This window comes from Passer domesticus, chromosome 12 (assembly GCF_036417665.1).
Source record: "Passer domesticus isolate bPasDom1 chromosome 12, bPasDom1.hap1, whole genome shotgun sequence".
Taxonomy (NCBI): Eukaryota; Metazoa; Chordata; class Aves; order Passeriformes; family Passeridae; genus Passer; species Passer domesticus.
The window spans coordinates 15910774-15928009 of record NC_087485.1 but is presented as its reverse complement, the minus strand read 5'-3'; the positions used below and the strand labels follow the sequence as shown (position 1 = coordinate 15928009).

At 40.4% G+C, this 17236-nt stretch overlaps 1 protein-coding gene across 2 annotated transcripts in view; it reads left to right on the top strand.

The window, feature by feature from the left end:
- The window catches only part of ADAMTS18 (ADAM metallopeptidase with thrombospondin type 1 motif 18), a 77637-nt gene that overhangs the window by 34178 nt on the left and 26223 nt on the right, over positions 1-17236 (top strand). For both annotated transcript variants that reach the window (XM_064386734.1, XM_064386735.1), the window contains exons 8-16: positions 217-322; positions 3923-4060; positions 5513-5666; positions 6695-6790; positions 7815-7963; positions 13386-13558; positions 15442-15572; positions 15713-15836; positions 16905-17149. In XM_064386734.1, the coding sequence (XP_064242804.1) occupies positions 217-322; positions 3923-4060; positions 5513-5666; positions 6695-6790; positions 7815-7963; positions 13386-13558; positions 15442-15572; positions 15713-15836; positions 16905-17149 (1316 nt within the window). The remainder of the gene's footprint in view (positions 1-216; positions 323-3922; positions 4061-5512; positions 5667-6694; positions 6791-7814; positions 7964-13385; positions 13559-15441; positions 15573-15712; positions 15837-16904; positions 17150-17236) is intronic.

Genomic DNA, 17236 nt, shown 5'->3' with positions numbered 1-17236 from the left:
TGTAGTTGGAGAGGTTAGGTTTGATTTATACTTTTTATATAGGAGTTCCTTTATTGTCAAATAAAAGTCTGCTGTAATTCCTCCATGATAAACCTGATGGAGTAGACAAGAGTCTCCATGTGCCAAAATAAACTGGCTTATTAGGACCAATGCAGATGATATGTGAATTTGGAATTGTGTAGAGGAAAAAGCTATTTTACTGCTTCCTTCCTTCAGGATTTGCACCCATCAGTGGCATGTGCAGCAAATACCGCAGTTGCACCATTAACGAAGATACAGGCCTTGGACTGGCTTTTACAATTGCTCATGAATCTGGACACAAGTAAGTTTCTTCTTCTGTAAACAAATATGTAAGTGAATGGAAACATAGCCTATTTAATATAAATCAGTTAAACTGATTTAATATAAATCAGTTAAATCATTTGGATTGGCGCATTCTAAATATAAATCATTTGGAAGACAAGGAGTGGTAGTGAACAGGGTTCCATCCAGCTGGTGACTGGTCACCAGTGGTGTTCTGCTGGGCTCAGAACAAGCCTTTAATGCCTTTGAGATTCCCACACTGCTCCCATATTCTGGTAGGCAAGTCCATTCTGGTATCCCTGTGGTTGCTCCAAAAAGAGAGAGGTTACTGCAGGTTACTGCAGCTTCACTGGAGAGGTGGTCTCTCTGAGTCTCTTGGAGGCCTTCTCTTCCCAGAAGACACAGTGTTTCATAAAAAACTTTGAACCTGTCCTTTGTTCTCTCTACCTGTTTAATGAGTGATTTGGGTAAAACACACCTTTGTAATGGTTTCTGCCTTTCTGTATTTATGTCCATTGGATTTCCATTTGTTTTCTATTGTAGAAAGACTGTAATTTTCTTAGAACCTGGTGTCTCTCATACAAAACCAGTAATAATCTTTTGTGGAGCATCAGCTATTCTTCAGATTGCTGAATTAAATGTAAACAAGGCATCAGGTTTTGTTCTGCTGCTTTTTTCTCCCAGTAATTTTGCATTACTTTTCCACAACTTTGTGCATGGTTTTGATTTCCAGTTTAGCACAGTTCAAGCTGGAGTCTGTCTCACCACTGGCAGTAGAGAAGCAGAGTTTCTCTGTGTAGGACAAACCTAACATCTAGGCTTAGTTAAAATGTCTTTATTTTTCAGCACATTAATGCACAGAAAGCAGTGGTGCTGTATTCTGCTGATTGGTCAAGGCATGAAGCCTTCCCATTCTGCCTGACTGCTTCAGGACTATTCAGTTTTCTTTGCACTGATGTGCTCTGCAGTGCACACTATGACCTAATGTCTACACGAGTGACCCTTTCACAGGTTTCTGTACATCTGAAGGGAAGTGAGGAATTAAAGAGTAATCCAGCTGCCACTGAGGCCCGTGGGAATTGTGCCAAAGCATTCAAAGAACCAGATATGTAATATGAATATTGTGTGATCCTCCTGTCAAACTAATGGAGTTTCACTGACCTCAGTACATTTTTAATGCTCTTCGATCAGTATTAGGAGAGAATCAGGCCCATACCTTATTTTTCAAGAATTATCCCATTTAGTCTCTTGATGTTCTCCTCCCTTTTTATTTTTTCTTATTTTCTTTGAGAGATTCAAATTGGAATTTATTTTTTTTTTCTTTTTCACCACTGCCTTTGATTCACATATTATTCAACCTTTCCTTGGTACACTTCCATACTCCTAATAAAATGCTTCTTATCTCTTGGGAAAAGCCTGTGCCAGACACAAAATGTCTTTATGATCATTTGTCATGTTTTTGGTCCTGAGACTACCTAATATGTGATGTAAGACAACAGCAGTTGGTTTCTGTGATACAGAAACTCTTGGAAGGAAAAAAACGGTGACAGCTTTGGAGGTGCTGAGGTCCACTGTGGATGTATTAACCAAAGGTTTCACAGGGGGGAATATCACACGTGTGATGCACTGAAAGCTTCAGTGGTTAGACATTTTACTGTTTTGTCAGACATTTTAATGATTTTCTAAAGTTTGTGTTTCTACCTGAAACCTTGACAGCTCCTCTGGGTGTTCAGAGCCCATTGTGTCAGTGGGATATAAACTGGGGATTCTCTGGCTGCAGTGCAGGGAACACAGCATTTTATGAAGGGTTCTAAAACACTGGCTCAATTGGTACTTTTTTTGTCCATTTATAGGAAGAGCCATATATTTTAGGAAGTTTGGAGCCTCAGCTGGTGGCAGTAACTCTGATGAGCCTGTAATGATTTATAGCAGCAGAGGCTTGAGTCCAGTAAATGAGATATTCCCTGCATATGCACATGCACAGATTACATTTATAATGTCGCCAGTGTTCTACAATATTGAAGTAACAGATGATGAAATTTCTATCCCAAACACATTGAAATTCACAGATGTCCCATACAGTCAGTAAAATCAGAACAGGGAAAGGAAAACCTCTAAAAATTAGCTTTATTATATCAATAAAATCCCTATAATTTGTAATTATAATGTGATTTTTTTATTATTGCTTTTTATTTTTTATATCATCCTAACTTCTGCTAGTGAAACCAGGGCCTCCCAATGCGCAGACTGAGCAAAACACCCCATAAGAGGCAGTTTTCCCAGTAAGAGGCATTATTCCCATTAAACAGTTCCAGTCTAGACAAAATGACACTGTATAACAAAGGTGAGGAGACCAGTGTGATTTGTAGATAATGTAGCAAGTTAGTGGCCAAAAATAGGAAAAATAATAATATTTTTATATTCATACTTCTGTATTCTATTCATTCACACCCATTTCCTTTGCTGCAGATGGAGCTCTGTAGCTCTTCCCTCTGATCAGGAAGGCAGTTCTGGTGTGTAAAGTACATTCCTGTGGGTGGTGTTTCCCTGGATTGTCATCTCCACAGCATTCCTGTTAGCAGGCATTGTCCCTGGGCAGACACAGGCTCACACTGCTTTGCAGGTTTAGGCTGACAGATCCCTAGGAAAGGACGAGTGTGGCTGAACACAAGATCTGTGATGTCCAACAGGGAAACCTTGGGCACAGGCTGCAGCTCCTCTGTGCAGTGTCCTGCCACTGGCTCCCTGTGCAGCACCAGCGTGGCTCTTCCTGGGAGCCTGACCATCCTTTCCCTTCAGTGTGTGATGACAAAAAATGCTGCTAATTGGAACTTATACCTGTCAAAACCCAGGACACCCCTCTGGGTGCCCTGGATGGCTCGAGCCCCTGGCAGACGGCTGGGGAGTCCTGGCAGGGAGCCAGAGACACTTGGGATTTCCATCCTAACCCATGGAGCAAATTACCAACCTTGTATAAAGCATCACAAGTCACAAAAGTTTAAGTAGAGTGATAATGAATTAATCACAGGGTGAAAAGTGGAATTTTGGGGGATTTTGCCATAGGGGCCTAGGAAGCAAGATGGAGGGATCTGGGTGTTGTCCTGTCCTTCCTTCTTCTTCCTAGCCTCCATCTTCTTGGTGATGGTGGTGCATTTGGATTGGTTTAGAAATAGAAGTAGACATAGGTGATAGGTATTGGAAAATAATGATAAAGTACACATAACTCATAGTATAAAATGTAGACACCAGCCCAGGGGCGGGCAGTGTGCCCTTGACAGACCTGCAGATCAGACCTCTGCGGGTCTGAGAGAAAATATTTTAGATAATAGATAATAAGTAACATTGTGAACCAGAGCCAAAGAATCCCAACTCTTTCTTCGACCATCAGGCTGGGAAAAAGGGACTCTCAGGGTCATCCCAACAGCAGGGAACCCGAGAATACAAATGCTAACTTGTATGGTACATAAGTTTTCATCCCTTTGGAATGAAAGGGATAAACTCCACCTTCCCTGTGGAGTTCAAGCATAGAGCTGTTACCCAGAAAGTTTTCTTTTCCCCCATGTTTTTCTTGCTTCTGTTTAATCTAGACTTTCTCTCTCCCACCTGGTTCTCTTTTCAGCTTTGGGATGATTCACGATGGAGAAGGAAATGCTTGTAGAAAAGCTGAGGGAAATATTATGTCTCCCACACTCACTGGAAACAATGGAGTGTTTTCTTGGTCTGTGTGCAGCAGGCAGTATCTCAACAAATTTCTCAGGTAGGTCAGATGTAAATCTGGGCCAGTGCCAGGGAATGCAGCTTTATTAACTGGGCTTGAATTCTTGAACAGCATAAAAATTACTGAAGTGTGAAATTCTCCTCCTTTAAAATGTGCTCAAACCCTTGCAGTGTGTGAGCCCACATGCTCAGGCTGCTGCAGCATTGAGGTGGTGTGGCCTGGAAGGGCTTTTTGTCCTCCTTTGTTTCAAAAGCAGGAGTTTCTCCTTCCAGGAATACCCTGCAGTAATGACTGGCATATCATTCTTTCCCAGGCATTCCTGTCAGCAGCTGGGTTTATTAGAGAATGAGTAGGAAGCATACACAAAAGAGGGCAGACACAGTGGTACCAAAGTCATAACAAAATGTAAATTAACATCAGTGGCCTTTCTCACTGGAGTTTCTCTCTTGGTCTAGCTCATGTCACAAGTAAAGGCCATTTTACATTTTTCACATCCTGTTTCTGGGAGAAACAAAAAACGAGAAAGGGAAGGTTGTCAGGTTTTTTCCCAGCATGTTGTTATTACTCAGTGATGCCTTCAGAGGAACTGTTCTTTAATCACTGTTTAATTCATTATTACATTAATCTTTTCCTTTTTTTTTTTTTTTTTGGCATTCATGGGTGGAGTATACAGAAATATTAAAAAATGTGTAGGATGTATTTTGAGCAAGAGCAACACAGGCATTTTAGATATTAATTCCTTAGAGTGAGAAGCAGGGACCTAGGTAGTTATGAGGATCGGGTCCTTGAATTCCCAGTTAATATCTTTGAGTAGCAGCCAGAAAAGGTAATGGAGTTCTGGGTTTTTTTTCATGCTGCAGTGATAAAATATATTTTCTATACAAAAGCAAATTGCAAGCTAAAAAGTCACATGAGCCCTCCATCCTGCCATATGGTGCCTGAGACTGACACTTGGGAGGACAATCCTTGGAGTGACCATGGAGTGACCTTCTGTACACAGGGGTTTCAGGCAGAGGTGAAGGGGAAAGGGTGGAGCTGGGAGCTGTGCTCTGCACAGCCCACAGCACACCCCTTGCAACAGCCTCCTGGCAGCTCCACGCAGGGCAGATGCTGCAATGGGACACTGTGCCTGCTGCTTCTGCTGGTTCCTGATTTGGGGAATCCACTGATGGCAAAGAAGCAGAGGAGGTCAGCTCGCTCTTGGTTATCCAGGAATACAAGGAGGCAAGGAATTTGACATCATTCTTTCTTGTTGCCACAGCAGTCCCAAAGCCTGGAAATCGCTGCTTCCTTAAAACTTTGCAGGTCAGGCTACCAACAAGATGTCAAGAACTTTTGGTTCCTGAACATAGATATTCTTGTTTCAGAGCATACCTCTAAAACTAGTTAAAGGTACTGTATGCTGTATTATGTATTTGTGCTGGTCTGTAGCAAATTAAAATATTTTGATGTCAAGATCATAGTCATGATTAATTTACCTTCTCATTATAGTACAGCTCAAGCTGCCTGCCTGATTGATGAACCTAAGCAAACAGGACAGTATAAATACCCTGACAAACTGCCAGGGCAGATCTATGATGCTGATACCCAGTGCAAATGGCAATTTGGAATGAAAGCAAAACTGTGCAACCTCAGCTTTGTAAAGGTACCTATTGATGCACTTTTGGGAGGTTACAATGGCACGAGAGAACTGCAATACACTGAAAAAGTACAAGTACAGGGCTCTTCTGAGGCCTGGGCTATTTCTCTGCCTTATCTGGCGTGGCAATTTGCTTTGAAGGTACTGGCCTCTTTTGAGGAATATCCCAGTCCCAGGGGAGTTTCAGAAGGAAATGTGTTCCTTCCAGGAATCATAAGGGGGGCACTTGAATCCACATGAGCCATGAACCTTGCCTGCTGTGCTAAGGGAAATTAGCAGGCAGTAGAGCTTTGATCAAAGCTTGTGTGGGGTAAGAAGGACTCAGTTTCTTGTGTTTTACTTTTATGACAGCAAAAAATCTGGGAGAGATCTATGGGGTTATTTTAGAGCAATGAAATGTAACTTATACTCTTGACTTCATGATGAATGATTAATTTAGATTAACCTATTGTTTTAATGACTGTTACACTCCTTACTGGTCTCTTCAGAGAAGGCATTTTTTAAAATAAGCTGGAGTGCTCATTCTGAAAATACGCATGGTAATTTCTTTTACTCCTGTTATTATCCTGGAGTATTTTGATTTATTATACACTAACCACATTATTCAAGTGGTGGCAGCTGTGTTTCTTCCACAGCTAATAGACAAGGAAGAGGGAGTGAACAGCACTGTGCACAGACTGCCTTTCCAGATATCTTCTGTGGTTTAGAAAAATCTTGTCTCTTCACAATATTATAGTCCCTGAAGACACGATGAAATTTTAGCCATGAACTTTTTAACACTGTTTGTGTTCTCTTATAATCTCACACTCAATATAATTTTAAGAAATATATAGTGAAATGGTGCATAAACAAGAAGGGAATATATATAGGGTACATCTGTGCTAGGAAACTTTAACCCAGGCTTTTCCAAATTCAGAAAAGTTTATTTATACGTCTTTTAAGGTAGCAAAAGCATGTTTTATTAGTTATTCTTTTTAAATACGAGGAAATAATGGAAATTATGAGCACTGTAGTGAGTACTGTTTCCTTTTCAGGATATCTGCAAATCCCTTTGGTGTCACAAAGTGGGTCACAGGTGTGAGACAAAGTTCATGCCTGCAGCAGAAGGAACAGCTTGTGGTATAAGTATGGTAAGTTGTTTTATAAATAAAATGTTGTAATCCTATCTTGAGTTTAGACTGTGTTTGGTCAAATAAAAGGTCCCATCAAAACCAGTTTTAGCCAGATCCCTCCAGATTTGCCATCCTAGACCTTGAGATTGCTTTGTAAATGATTGCACTGTGATGCATACTCAGGATGTGGCCTCCCAGTGGTACCTGTCTGATGGCAGGGCCTGGTGTCTCTCCCAAGGAGCTGTGGGAGCAGATATCTAGGGCAAATCTAAATCAGTAAGAAAACACATTAATTATAACAGGAGTTAGATCACCAATTAGTTTCGAATTCCACTCTGATATGAGCATACCTTAAGCCATACTATTTGCTGTACAGTCTAAGGCTATATTTTCATCAGAGATCACCACTGAAAGAGCTTATTTGTTTGAGTCAAACCTTCTTATTTACACTCATCTCATTTGTTTGTATTTATCCTCATATTTTTGCATTTATTTGAATTGAACTTTCTAATTTACTCTCATCTGTAGTTATGCAAAATATTTTCTTTACCTATGAGGTTTATTCCAGCAGAACATTGTTTTGACTTTGAAGTTACTGACGAGTGTTCTATTTTGCTTTTTCTCTTTGTGCAGTATTTCCTAATTGAATCATAAAAGGGAGACATGTTAGCAGAATTCTAGGAGGCTGTGTGTAAATTACACGGGAAATGTTGAGGCTCTGCAGCTCAGGGTCATAAAGTAACATGAATTTTTGGGGGAAGAGTAAGGCAAAAAAGCACTCTTCGAGAGAACAGTTTGAAAATTTGCTACCTCAGGGATCTTCAGCTCAAAACTTGGACAAATATTAGAACATTACTTATGTATGTGAGTGGATGGATCGATGTCCCACTCCAGAGTCCTTGTCCCGCTGCAAGCTCTTCATTGAGTTCAGTGGGTGGCTGTATTAGGATCAAGCACTGGGGCTTTTAAATATTGGGGGTTTTTTTTCTTTTTTCGCCTCTCCCAGGTGCTGCTGACGGTGTTTTGTGTCCCTGTTTTGCAGTGGTGTCGCAGAGGGCAGTGTGTGCGGTACGGTGACCACGGGCCCAAGCCTGTCCATGGCCAGTGGTCCGCCTGGTCCCAGTGGTCCGAGTGCACTCGCACCTGCGGAGGGGGGGTCACCTATCAAGAAAGACACTGCAATAATCCAAAGTAAGACATGGAAAGGTAGTATTTTTATTCACGTTCCTAGGGCAGAAAACGAGCACAGTCCATTTCTGCAGGGAAACAAGGTGGGTGGAAAGGTTTGCAGGGCTTCCTCCCATGTCCAGTACGAGCAGTCCGTGGCTGGGAGACAGTTCTGTGTCCTGACACCAGAAAGCAGAGCCTGGCTGCAGACTGCTGGAGTAGCTCAACATCTCCAGCCCAACTTGCTCCGTTTATTTTGGGATGCTACAGTTTATCAAATACCTGCAGAAGTAAGGAAGCACTGTACAGACATTTTTACATTTTACACTTTTAAATTTTACATTTAAGGAAGCACCATACAGACATTTTTATGAGCCTACAAGCAAGAGAAAAAGATCTTAAAAGCTATTAAGACTTCTACTGAGATCATATTATGATCAGGATGATAAGGACAGATGTCTTTGCATGTCTGTCATGTTCTTTGTGTTCTTTTACATTTCATGAGTCAAACGAAAGTTGCTGAATCCTGGAATTGTGTGCTAACTCATGAAACATTTTTTTATTTGCCTCTAATTAATATCTTATCTCTGTAAATACTATTCGTTATAATAAGCATTTCAAAGTAGACTAAAACTGTTAACTGACCAGCATCTTTCCCAAGTACTCAACTCACTGCAGCTTACAAGAAAAGAAGTATTTCCCTGTTTTATTTCGTACACAAATTCAGCAGACATAGACACATGTATTCCTCATTGCACACAGTAAAAGCAGCATTTAAACTGCAGTAATAAAAAAGCACAGAAAATATGACACAGTTTATATGAGGCTGTAAAGAAGCCTCTCATCTATACACTGCTGCAGTATAATATCCATGCTTCATATACTGTGTTATAGGAGAATGTGAGTTAGTTAAAATAGTCTTTATTACCTTCAGTCAAGCCAATTTCTGCAGATCCGTAGCAGAGTGTTTTGTTGACCTTTTTTGTTGTTTCTCAGTTCATTTTCATAAATAAAATTACTTGGATATTTTCCTTTGTTAAGCGGTTTAGCACAAGAATGTAGAGTCTCAGTTAGATGACATATGTATTTATTTTGGTCTTCCTGCTTTGGTCCCTGCTTTTCTTGCTGAATGCTGCACATTGTTCTTTGCATTTATGCATAAGCTCCCCCTTGCTCTCCTGGTGTGACAGGAGAGTGTCCAGTAGTAGAAATGGTTCAGTTTGGTGCACTGGTGTGATTGATAAAGATTTCTGGGAGCTTCAAACAGAATCTCTTCAACATGAAGTGTGTCAGCTGCTGTAGCATTTAGAACTTTCCTTCAGAGTGAACTGTCTGTTCCAATGAAGTAAGATTTGATGTAACCAAGTCATACTTGGTACCAGAGCTGGATCATGTTTACACTAGATTTAATTCCATTGTATTAGTAGTAATCCATTTAGGGCAAAGAGAAAATGGTATAATTCTCTCTCAGAGTTACACTGATGGAATGACAGGAGTATACATAAGCCACACAACAGTGCACAAATGTCCAGGTAGCTGTATTTGACATCACAGCATTTTGTATGAATGTGGAATCAGAAGAAAAATAATATCATCTATTTTCAATGCTACACCACAGAGAATGATTTAAGGACTAGTCCCTGTTCATTGTTAACCTCTAAAAATATACAGGAATTCAGAATAATGATTTCTTTCTTTCTGAATTTCTGAAACGTATTTCAGATGTTTATATATTTTCATAAATATAGGTATGTTATTTTATATGTGATATATTTATGTCACTTTTCCTATTCCAGATTTGTGTAGGAGCTGTTGTTTGTTTTGTTCAAAAGCTTGACAGATGATTTTGGATAGCAAAATTTTGAAAATGACAAAGAATGACATTTCTGAAAATTAGATTACAACAAGGGTGTGGATCTGTGAAGAACTGACTGGACTCTAAAATGAAATCACAATGATTGACATCTTATGAACATTGAGGGAAATGTCTCAGTTTCTGGTGATTTAAAGGTGACCCACGTTACCGGAAATTTAAGGGCAAGTGAGGAATACAGCATGAGGCTGTTGTGTGTGGAAATCTTGTTACCTGTGTGAGTTTGTGAAATCGTCCTCTTGCAAATAATATCCAACCAATTCAATTCCCATCCTCCTTCCAGTTTTCAGGCAGCTCTTGTGACCACACCCGAACAGCTCTGGTATGGCTTTGGAATTCCCACTGGAGCTGTGCACAAATTCTCACTGACAAACACCCATGGGGATCTCCTGCATCCTGCAGAGCTGGGCAGATTTGCTAAAATCATTATGTTCCTGTAAATTGTCACAGTGTAATTTCATGGATCTGGTTTTCATACACCACAGCACTTTACAGTTGAGGTACTTTTCCAATATAGAAATTGATTGCATAATTTAGTAGTTTGGCTGGGAAACAACCCGAAGAGTGCCCGAGAGATTTAAATTAATACCTGAATCATATCTGTGGGACTGCATCCTACACCTCACAATAGTGCATTGTTCAGCACAGCAGAATGGAGTTGTAGGCATGTGTGCAGTCAAAAGACTGAATCAAAACTGCTTGAACACACTTTTAAAAATCTTTTGTATATAACATCTGTAATGGTGATTACAGAAAATGTGAGATGTAAACTGATACAAATTACTGATGCCATTTAAAATACTTCTGAAAAACAAATGCTGTGAAAGGCATTGTAGACCTTTCAGATTCATGCAGAATAATAAAGCTTTGTGATACTATCATAATATGGGCACAAGATGAGCAGAAGGGTTCTTACATGAAATTAAATGATTACAAAAGTGAAAATTAGGAGTCTGGAATTTCAGAGTCTTAATTCATTTGGTATTGCATGAAATACTTTCCTTGATCACATCAATTTCAGGATTTTACACTCTGTTGTGTTGCAGTGAATGTCATGGTTTAGGAACTCTAACCCTAAAAGGGCACTCTAGAATTAATTTAAGCTACTCTTGTAGCATTTTAGTATTTGAGTCTTATATGGAGTGGAGTACTTACATTTTGCACTCATGCTTCTTTTCCAAATCTATTTTTGGAGACATTTTCTTGTTGGCCTTTCTCACCAAATTTCTCCCTTTTCCAATTATCCTCAGTAAGACCTCATGCAGGTCAACCTGTTTATGTCAGGTTTCTGGAGGGGGTCACAGAGGGGTGAAAGCTTTAGGCTGTGTCTGTACTGGGGGAACTGTAATACAGAAATACTGGAATATCCTTTGTGCAGGGCCTTCCACTGTAAGTGTGGATACACCAACAGCTTCTGGAGGCAGTCCACCCAAGACCTACTGGTGCTACAAACATCCTCAAGAAAAGCATGATTTTTTCAGTGTGGATAATAGTATTTCCACAGGAATCTGTATTTGTAGATCTCCATCTCTTTTCCTGTGAATTACTTAACTCTTACTGACATCTTGTTGGTAAAAATGAAGGTGGAGAAGTTTCCATCACTCTCAAGCCAACAGTTTCAGTAATGGGAATGTGCTGTAATATTAAAGTGCTGTAATGGAGCTGGGAAACAGAATGCCTCTTTCAGAGCTTTCTTAGTTTGGAGGAATTTTGTCCCATCCTTAAAGGCAAGAGTGCGGCTGGAAATCACAATCTAGCCATAAATAATTCTATTACATTGCTTATTTGGTGGCATTTACTTGGAAGGAGGTTGCTTCTTTTCCTTACACTAAAGCAGATTTGCTCTCTGGGGTTGAAGGAGGTCAAAAATCCTCCATGTGCTGAAGCTGTAAAGAAAGTCTGTAGGGAATTGAGTCAGCACCCAACATTTTGGCTGCCTTAACTCAAAGCTCTCACCAATTGCACAAAGTCAACATAAACACCCCCTGATTTCACTGAAGTTCCATATCCTGCCTGTCCTTCACAGGCTGGATTGCCACCAACTATGACAGAAAATGTGATTTTAGGACCTTCACCATTATACCCAGTATCAGTGTAGCTGGCAGGTGACCTCAGGAAAAGTCAGTGGAAGTTGTTGTGGTTTTTTCCACAGCACTGGTGATTTAACACAGTTTTAAACACAGTAACAGGTGGGTTTCCGTCTCTTTCTCTGAAAGACTGTTTTGCAGCCCAGAATTCTGGAAAAGGCAGATATTGTGCAAGTAAAACATAAAAAAGGCAAGTCCCAGCTTGGTTGGAGGGTTAGACATATGGGAGTTAAAACTGATACCACAGCAAACAGAAGAAGCACCTGGATTTTATCCTCCACATTGCACAGAGCTGTCTCCATGCTACTCCAGGCATGAGCAAGTCAGGGGTTGCATGGGATCCTTGGATGTGGGGAATAGTTACAGCACAGTGTTTAGGGATTTCAACAAACAGTATGTTTCAATTGCACATTCTATACTCTTAGAATTTGAAATTATTGCTTTTAGTTAATATATTACTGTTATTCAGTGTCTCTTATATTATTCTGGGTTTTTTCCTTAATGTGTGTATAATATGGGCAAAGTTGTTCACTCAAAGTTTATATCTTGTCCTTCAACTATGTAAGTTCCCAAATTTTTTAAAAAGTCATTACATAAACAAGTGCAAGTGTAGCATTGTTACATTTCTTTTTGCTCGATGCTGGAAATGTATAATACAACAAAGAGTTCTTAGAATTTGTTTTTTTGAAGACTTGGCTCAGTGCTTGCAGATGTGTATCTGAGTGTTGTGAAACTGCACAAATTACATCAGTGAACTGCTAAGTTCAAAAGAGCAACTCTTGCATTTTATATTGTTTTACAATATCTGTGCACAGACCAAATGGTTAAAAAAAATAATATTCTGATAATGTGAGCTATGAGCAAAGGAATAGAATATGCTCTTTCCATTCTGGCCAAGATGAAGGGAAATGCCCAGGTGAGGTTTGCTGAAGTGGATGTGACATGTTTAAAATTACCTCAAAATTCCAGCACTTTCCTAAAGCAGCACAACTATGCACAGTCCCTGTTTCCTCTGACTATTTAAAAGCACATTTTTTCAAAATGATTTACAAAATAAATGAACAAGCAAATGTAATCATTCATTCTCTTTTTTTTGATCAATGTTATGTTATCCTTTATTAACTCTAATTGTGATAGGTAATTCTTTGCACATGTTCATTCCTTGGTTACAGCAGAGTAAAAATAGCTGTATAACAAGGTTGAACCCGGCCAGTACCAAATAGCCCTATAAATTTAAATTAGTGCAAACATGACTCACCTCTAGATGGTTGCATCTTTGCTGAGTCTGCACTGATCCAAGCAGATAATTCATGTCAACTGCTTTGCTTGGTTTTAGGAACCATGAAAATTAATGGCCCATATAAGAAATACTGATCTCCCAGGGCAGAATGTCCTCTCCTGTTCCCTGTGTTCTCACACACGTGCAACATGCCAATCACACAAAAGGGAGCCTTTGCAAAATCATCTTTTTCTCTTTCCTTTGCAGGCCTCAGTACGGTGGGAAGTTCTGCCAAGGTTCCAGCCGTGTGTACCAGCTCTGCAATAAGCAGCCTTGCCCAGCAGGCAGCCTGGACTTCCGAGCCCTGCAGTGTGCAGAGTACAACAGCAAACCCTTCCGGGGCTGGTTCTACAAGTGGAAGCCCTACACCAAAGTGGAAGGTGAGAGTGGCCCTGCTCTCAGGGACAGGGAGCGCTGGGCGCCGATTCACCCGCGTGCTCTGGGTGAGCATCACCCCCTGTGAGCAGACACAGGCTCCTGGGTCTGGGTGAGGTGTGTTTGCTCTCTGGCAGAGCTGGAGCCAGGCTGCTGTGTGATCCTGCCTGCAGGGACATGCAGGATGGATTTGGGCTGGGAATTCGAGTCCTTGTCCTCACCCTGACTCCCCGGCTGCTGCCACCCCCCTCTCTCTTATTTTGTATTCCATATTGCTTAGTCTGAAACTCAAGCAAAACAATTTCCATGGAATTTCCAGCATGGGAAATGTAAGCTTCCACAATAACACTACCAGAATCTTCCTTCTTTTGGAATGTTCTCAGATTTCAAAATGTAACAGTAAATCAACCTTTTGACTTTTCTGCTAGTATGGTCCCATGAGAAGTGGAAATGCAAACAATGTACTGGCATACATTTTTTAAAGTCATCTTTTACTAAGAGATCTTTATCAAGTTCAGGTCTCAATAACTATTTCTGTTATTTTGCACAAGCGAGTTTATTTTTACTTTATGCATCTTAATCTTGCAAATATTTTGAATCAGTATTCACTTTTACCAGCTAAGACAAATATTTTCTCCAGTTTGAAAGCACTACTTGAATAAAAGTGTTTGAATTTTCTCACATCATAGCTGCTTTGTTTAGCACATGAACAAATTTGGTTTTGATTATAATGTATATAATTAAATATATACATGCACATTCATTCATAGCATGATTATATTTCCTTCAAATGTTTTTGTGGACATTTTCATGGGTATTTAAAAATATCCTAACAGGCCAGTGAACAGAGGAAAGAAGTTTCACAGCATGTAGCGGTGGATGTTTTATAATAGGGCAAAAAATACATCTTATTTAATAGAAATTAAAGTGGCCTACATTGGCTTTAAATGTAGGAGCTGTGTTTAGTAAAAGAGTCTTAAAATTAGGAGCAAGGGGCGTAATTGTCAAAATCAAGATGTCCCCAAGTGATTCTGAAGTTAAAAATGCCCATCCTTCCTCTCAGCTGCTTTGTAAAAGCTCCTCCAAGATCTACATTTATCATCCTGGAAACATGATCTGGTTTTCAAAACTGCTACAGATTCTTTGCCTCTCCAGAAGGGACCACTGGAAATCCATCTACTGATTTAACAATAAAAAGATTCTCTTTTGAATCCAATTTCCTGTTCTTCAAAACTGTTTTATTTGTTGCACATCAATTTGAATTAAAACTCTGCATTTCAGCAGTTGTGGTGATAATATTTATAATTTCATGACTGGTTTTGTTGTGCAGCATTTATCAGCCCTCTATAAGCAAAACACACCACCCATGTGTAAGGAGAAATTTGACAATGGTTGGGATTTGTTGGAGGAAAAATACTTTTGTTGGGGGGAAGTCTGGCTGCAGTTCTAGCTTTCAGCTGAACTGGTCATTTGTGCCATGTTATCTCTTTCCCAAATTTTAAATAAACTTCAGATATAATTATTGCAGTCTCCCATTTATCTTAATAAAAATGAAATATGAGCCTGTGAGGCAGTGGAACTGAAAGCAGGAGGCAGCAGTAGGGCTAAGGCAGTGCTTTTACAGTGAGTTTGAATTCTTAATTCTTTGTGTGGACAAGCAAACACATGTGTGTTTTTAAAAAAAGCATAATATAAAGTACTTTATTTACCTATATCTCTATTTAGCTACATTCTGGTGTTCTAAATTGTCATGGTGCACAGTTCATCCTTGTAGCTTATCTTCTAGAATACAGGAAGAAACAAGAGCCAAGATGCTTTTTATCTCTTTAAGAGTGCAGGTCTGCTAATGCTTCCTTGTCTTTGTTTGTTTGTTTGTTTTTTTCCACAGAGCAAGACAGATGTAAATTGTATTGCACAGCTGAAGACTTTGACTTTTTCTTTGCAATGTCCAGCAAAGTAAAGGATGGAACTCTGTGTTCTCCAAATAACTACGATGTTTGTATTGATGGAATATGTGAAGTAAGATAAAATTAAGTTTCTTACAATCCTAATGTCTATCTTTTCTTTATTAGTGAGCAATTGACTTCTTTAGGGAAAATGCAGCTGTTTCTTCAAATTCCCTTTTGTCTAAGTCCTTCACTTGTGCCTTTTGGTTGCAGCAAGTAGGGTGTGATCATGGACTTGGTTCCAAAGCTGTGTTGGATGCTTGTGGAGTTTGTAAAGGAGATAATTCAACGTGCAAGTTCTTTAAAGGCCAATACTTGACCCAGCACAAAGCTAATGGTAAGGAAAACTGTTCCTCATGACCATCAACTCAGTGCTCTGCTGTGTTCCCATGCAATATATATGACTCCTTACTCATTCAGGCAGTGGCTGAGGGTCCAGATGTGAGCAGAAAATCACAGGGAGAGTGAGAGGAGAGTTCACATTTCTCTTGTTCCTTGGTAACAAGAAGGCTGTGACCATAAGTCTTCATCAGTTAAACAATTCTCTTGTTTCTTAAGCCACATTTTCCCTTTACACATGTGAATTTCCTCTTAAAAGAGATTTTAGGATTCAGGCAAGTGAAAAAATAGCTGTCAGCAGCTTTGACTGGGATGGGACTGTGGAACATATAAAACAGCTTAATGCCAAACATGACAGTATTTCCATGTCCATTTTCAAATTAAATAGTCTGGAAGATGTTTCAGTGGAAGATGCAGGCACTGGAATGTGGACTTTTCCTTAGTGGACTGTCACAGGCTTCTTGGGAAATAATCTCACCGTGCTGCAGTTTTTCAGGCATAAAACGCAGATAAGATTTCAGTACGCGCAGGGATATTTTGAGCATCTCTTTGCTGTTGGTCATAAGATATATCCTTACTGCAGTGATATAGTCCAGGAAATTGTCCAGGATGTAGTAATGCAGCCCTGGCTGGCAGCAGGGAGATCCTCTGGTATCCAGGGCTTTGTGAAGACTCTGCATCCCAGTGCACCTCACCTCACAGCCCTTGTGCTTGGCAGTAGCACCTTCCAGCTACTGTAGGGAACTACAGGAAAAGCTACAGTGGAGCCACCATTAGTGTGTTCTGAATTTTTCTATGATGAACTTGCTTTTTCTTGCCTTTAATCACAAGCAAAAATTTCAGGAATTGAAATACCTCAGAGTTACTCTGATTACAGGCTGCATGGGGCGGGCTGGGGGGGGATTTTAGAATCAGAACTGTTTTTTCCTGGAGAAAACGGGCTAACCTGGTGGGTCAGGACAGCTGTGTGTCTTCTGAACTGTGCTAATTTTCAAAGTGGCTCAGGGAGCTGAGCCAGCCCTGTGTGTGCCAGCTGCCAACACGCTGCTGCCTCCTCTCCTCACAGACTACTACGCGGTGGTGACGGTGCCAGCGGGCGCGCGCAGCATCCAGCTGCAGGAGCTGCACATCTCCCCCAGCTACCTGGCCGTGCGCAGCCTGGCCAGCAGGTACTACCTGACAGGAGACTGGACAATCGACTGGCCAGGGAAGTTCCCCTTTGCCGGGACAGTTTTTGATTATCAACGCTCCCTTAACCACCCCGAGAGTCTCTATGCGGCAGGACCCACTAATGAGACGCTGGTCTTTGAAGTAAGCCTGGCTTCTGTTTGTTCTTGCCCTGATGTCCATTACAGAATTGGTAACGACAGCTTCAGCTCTGCACTGGGGCTCTCAGAG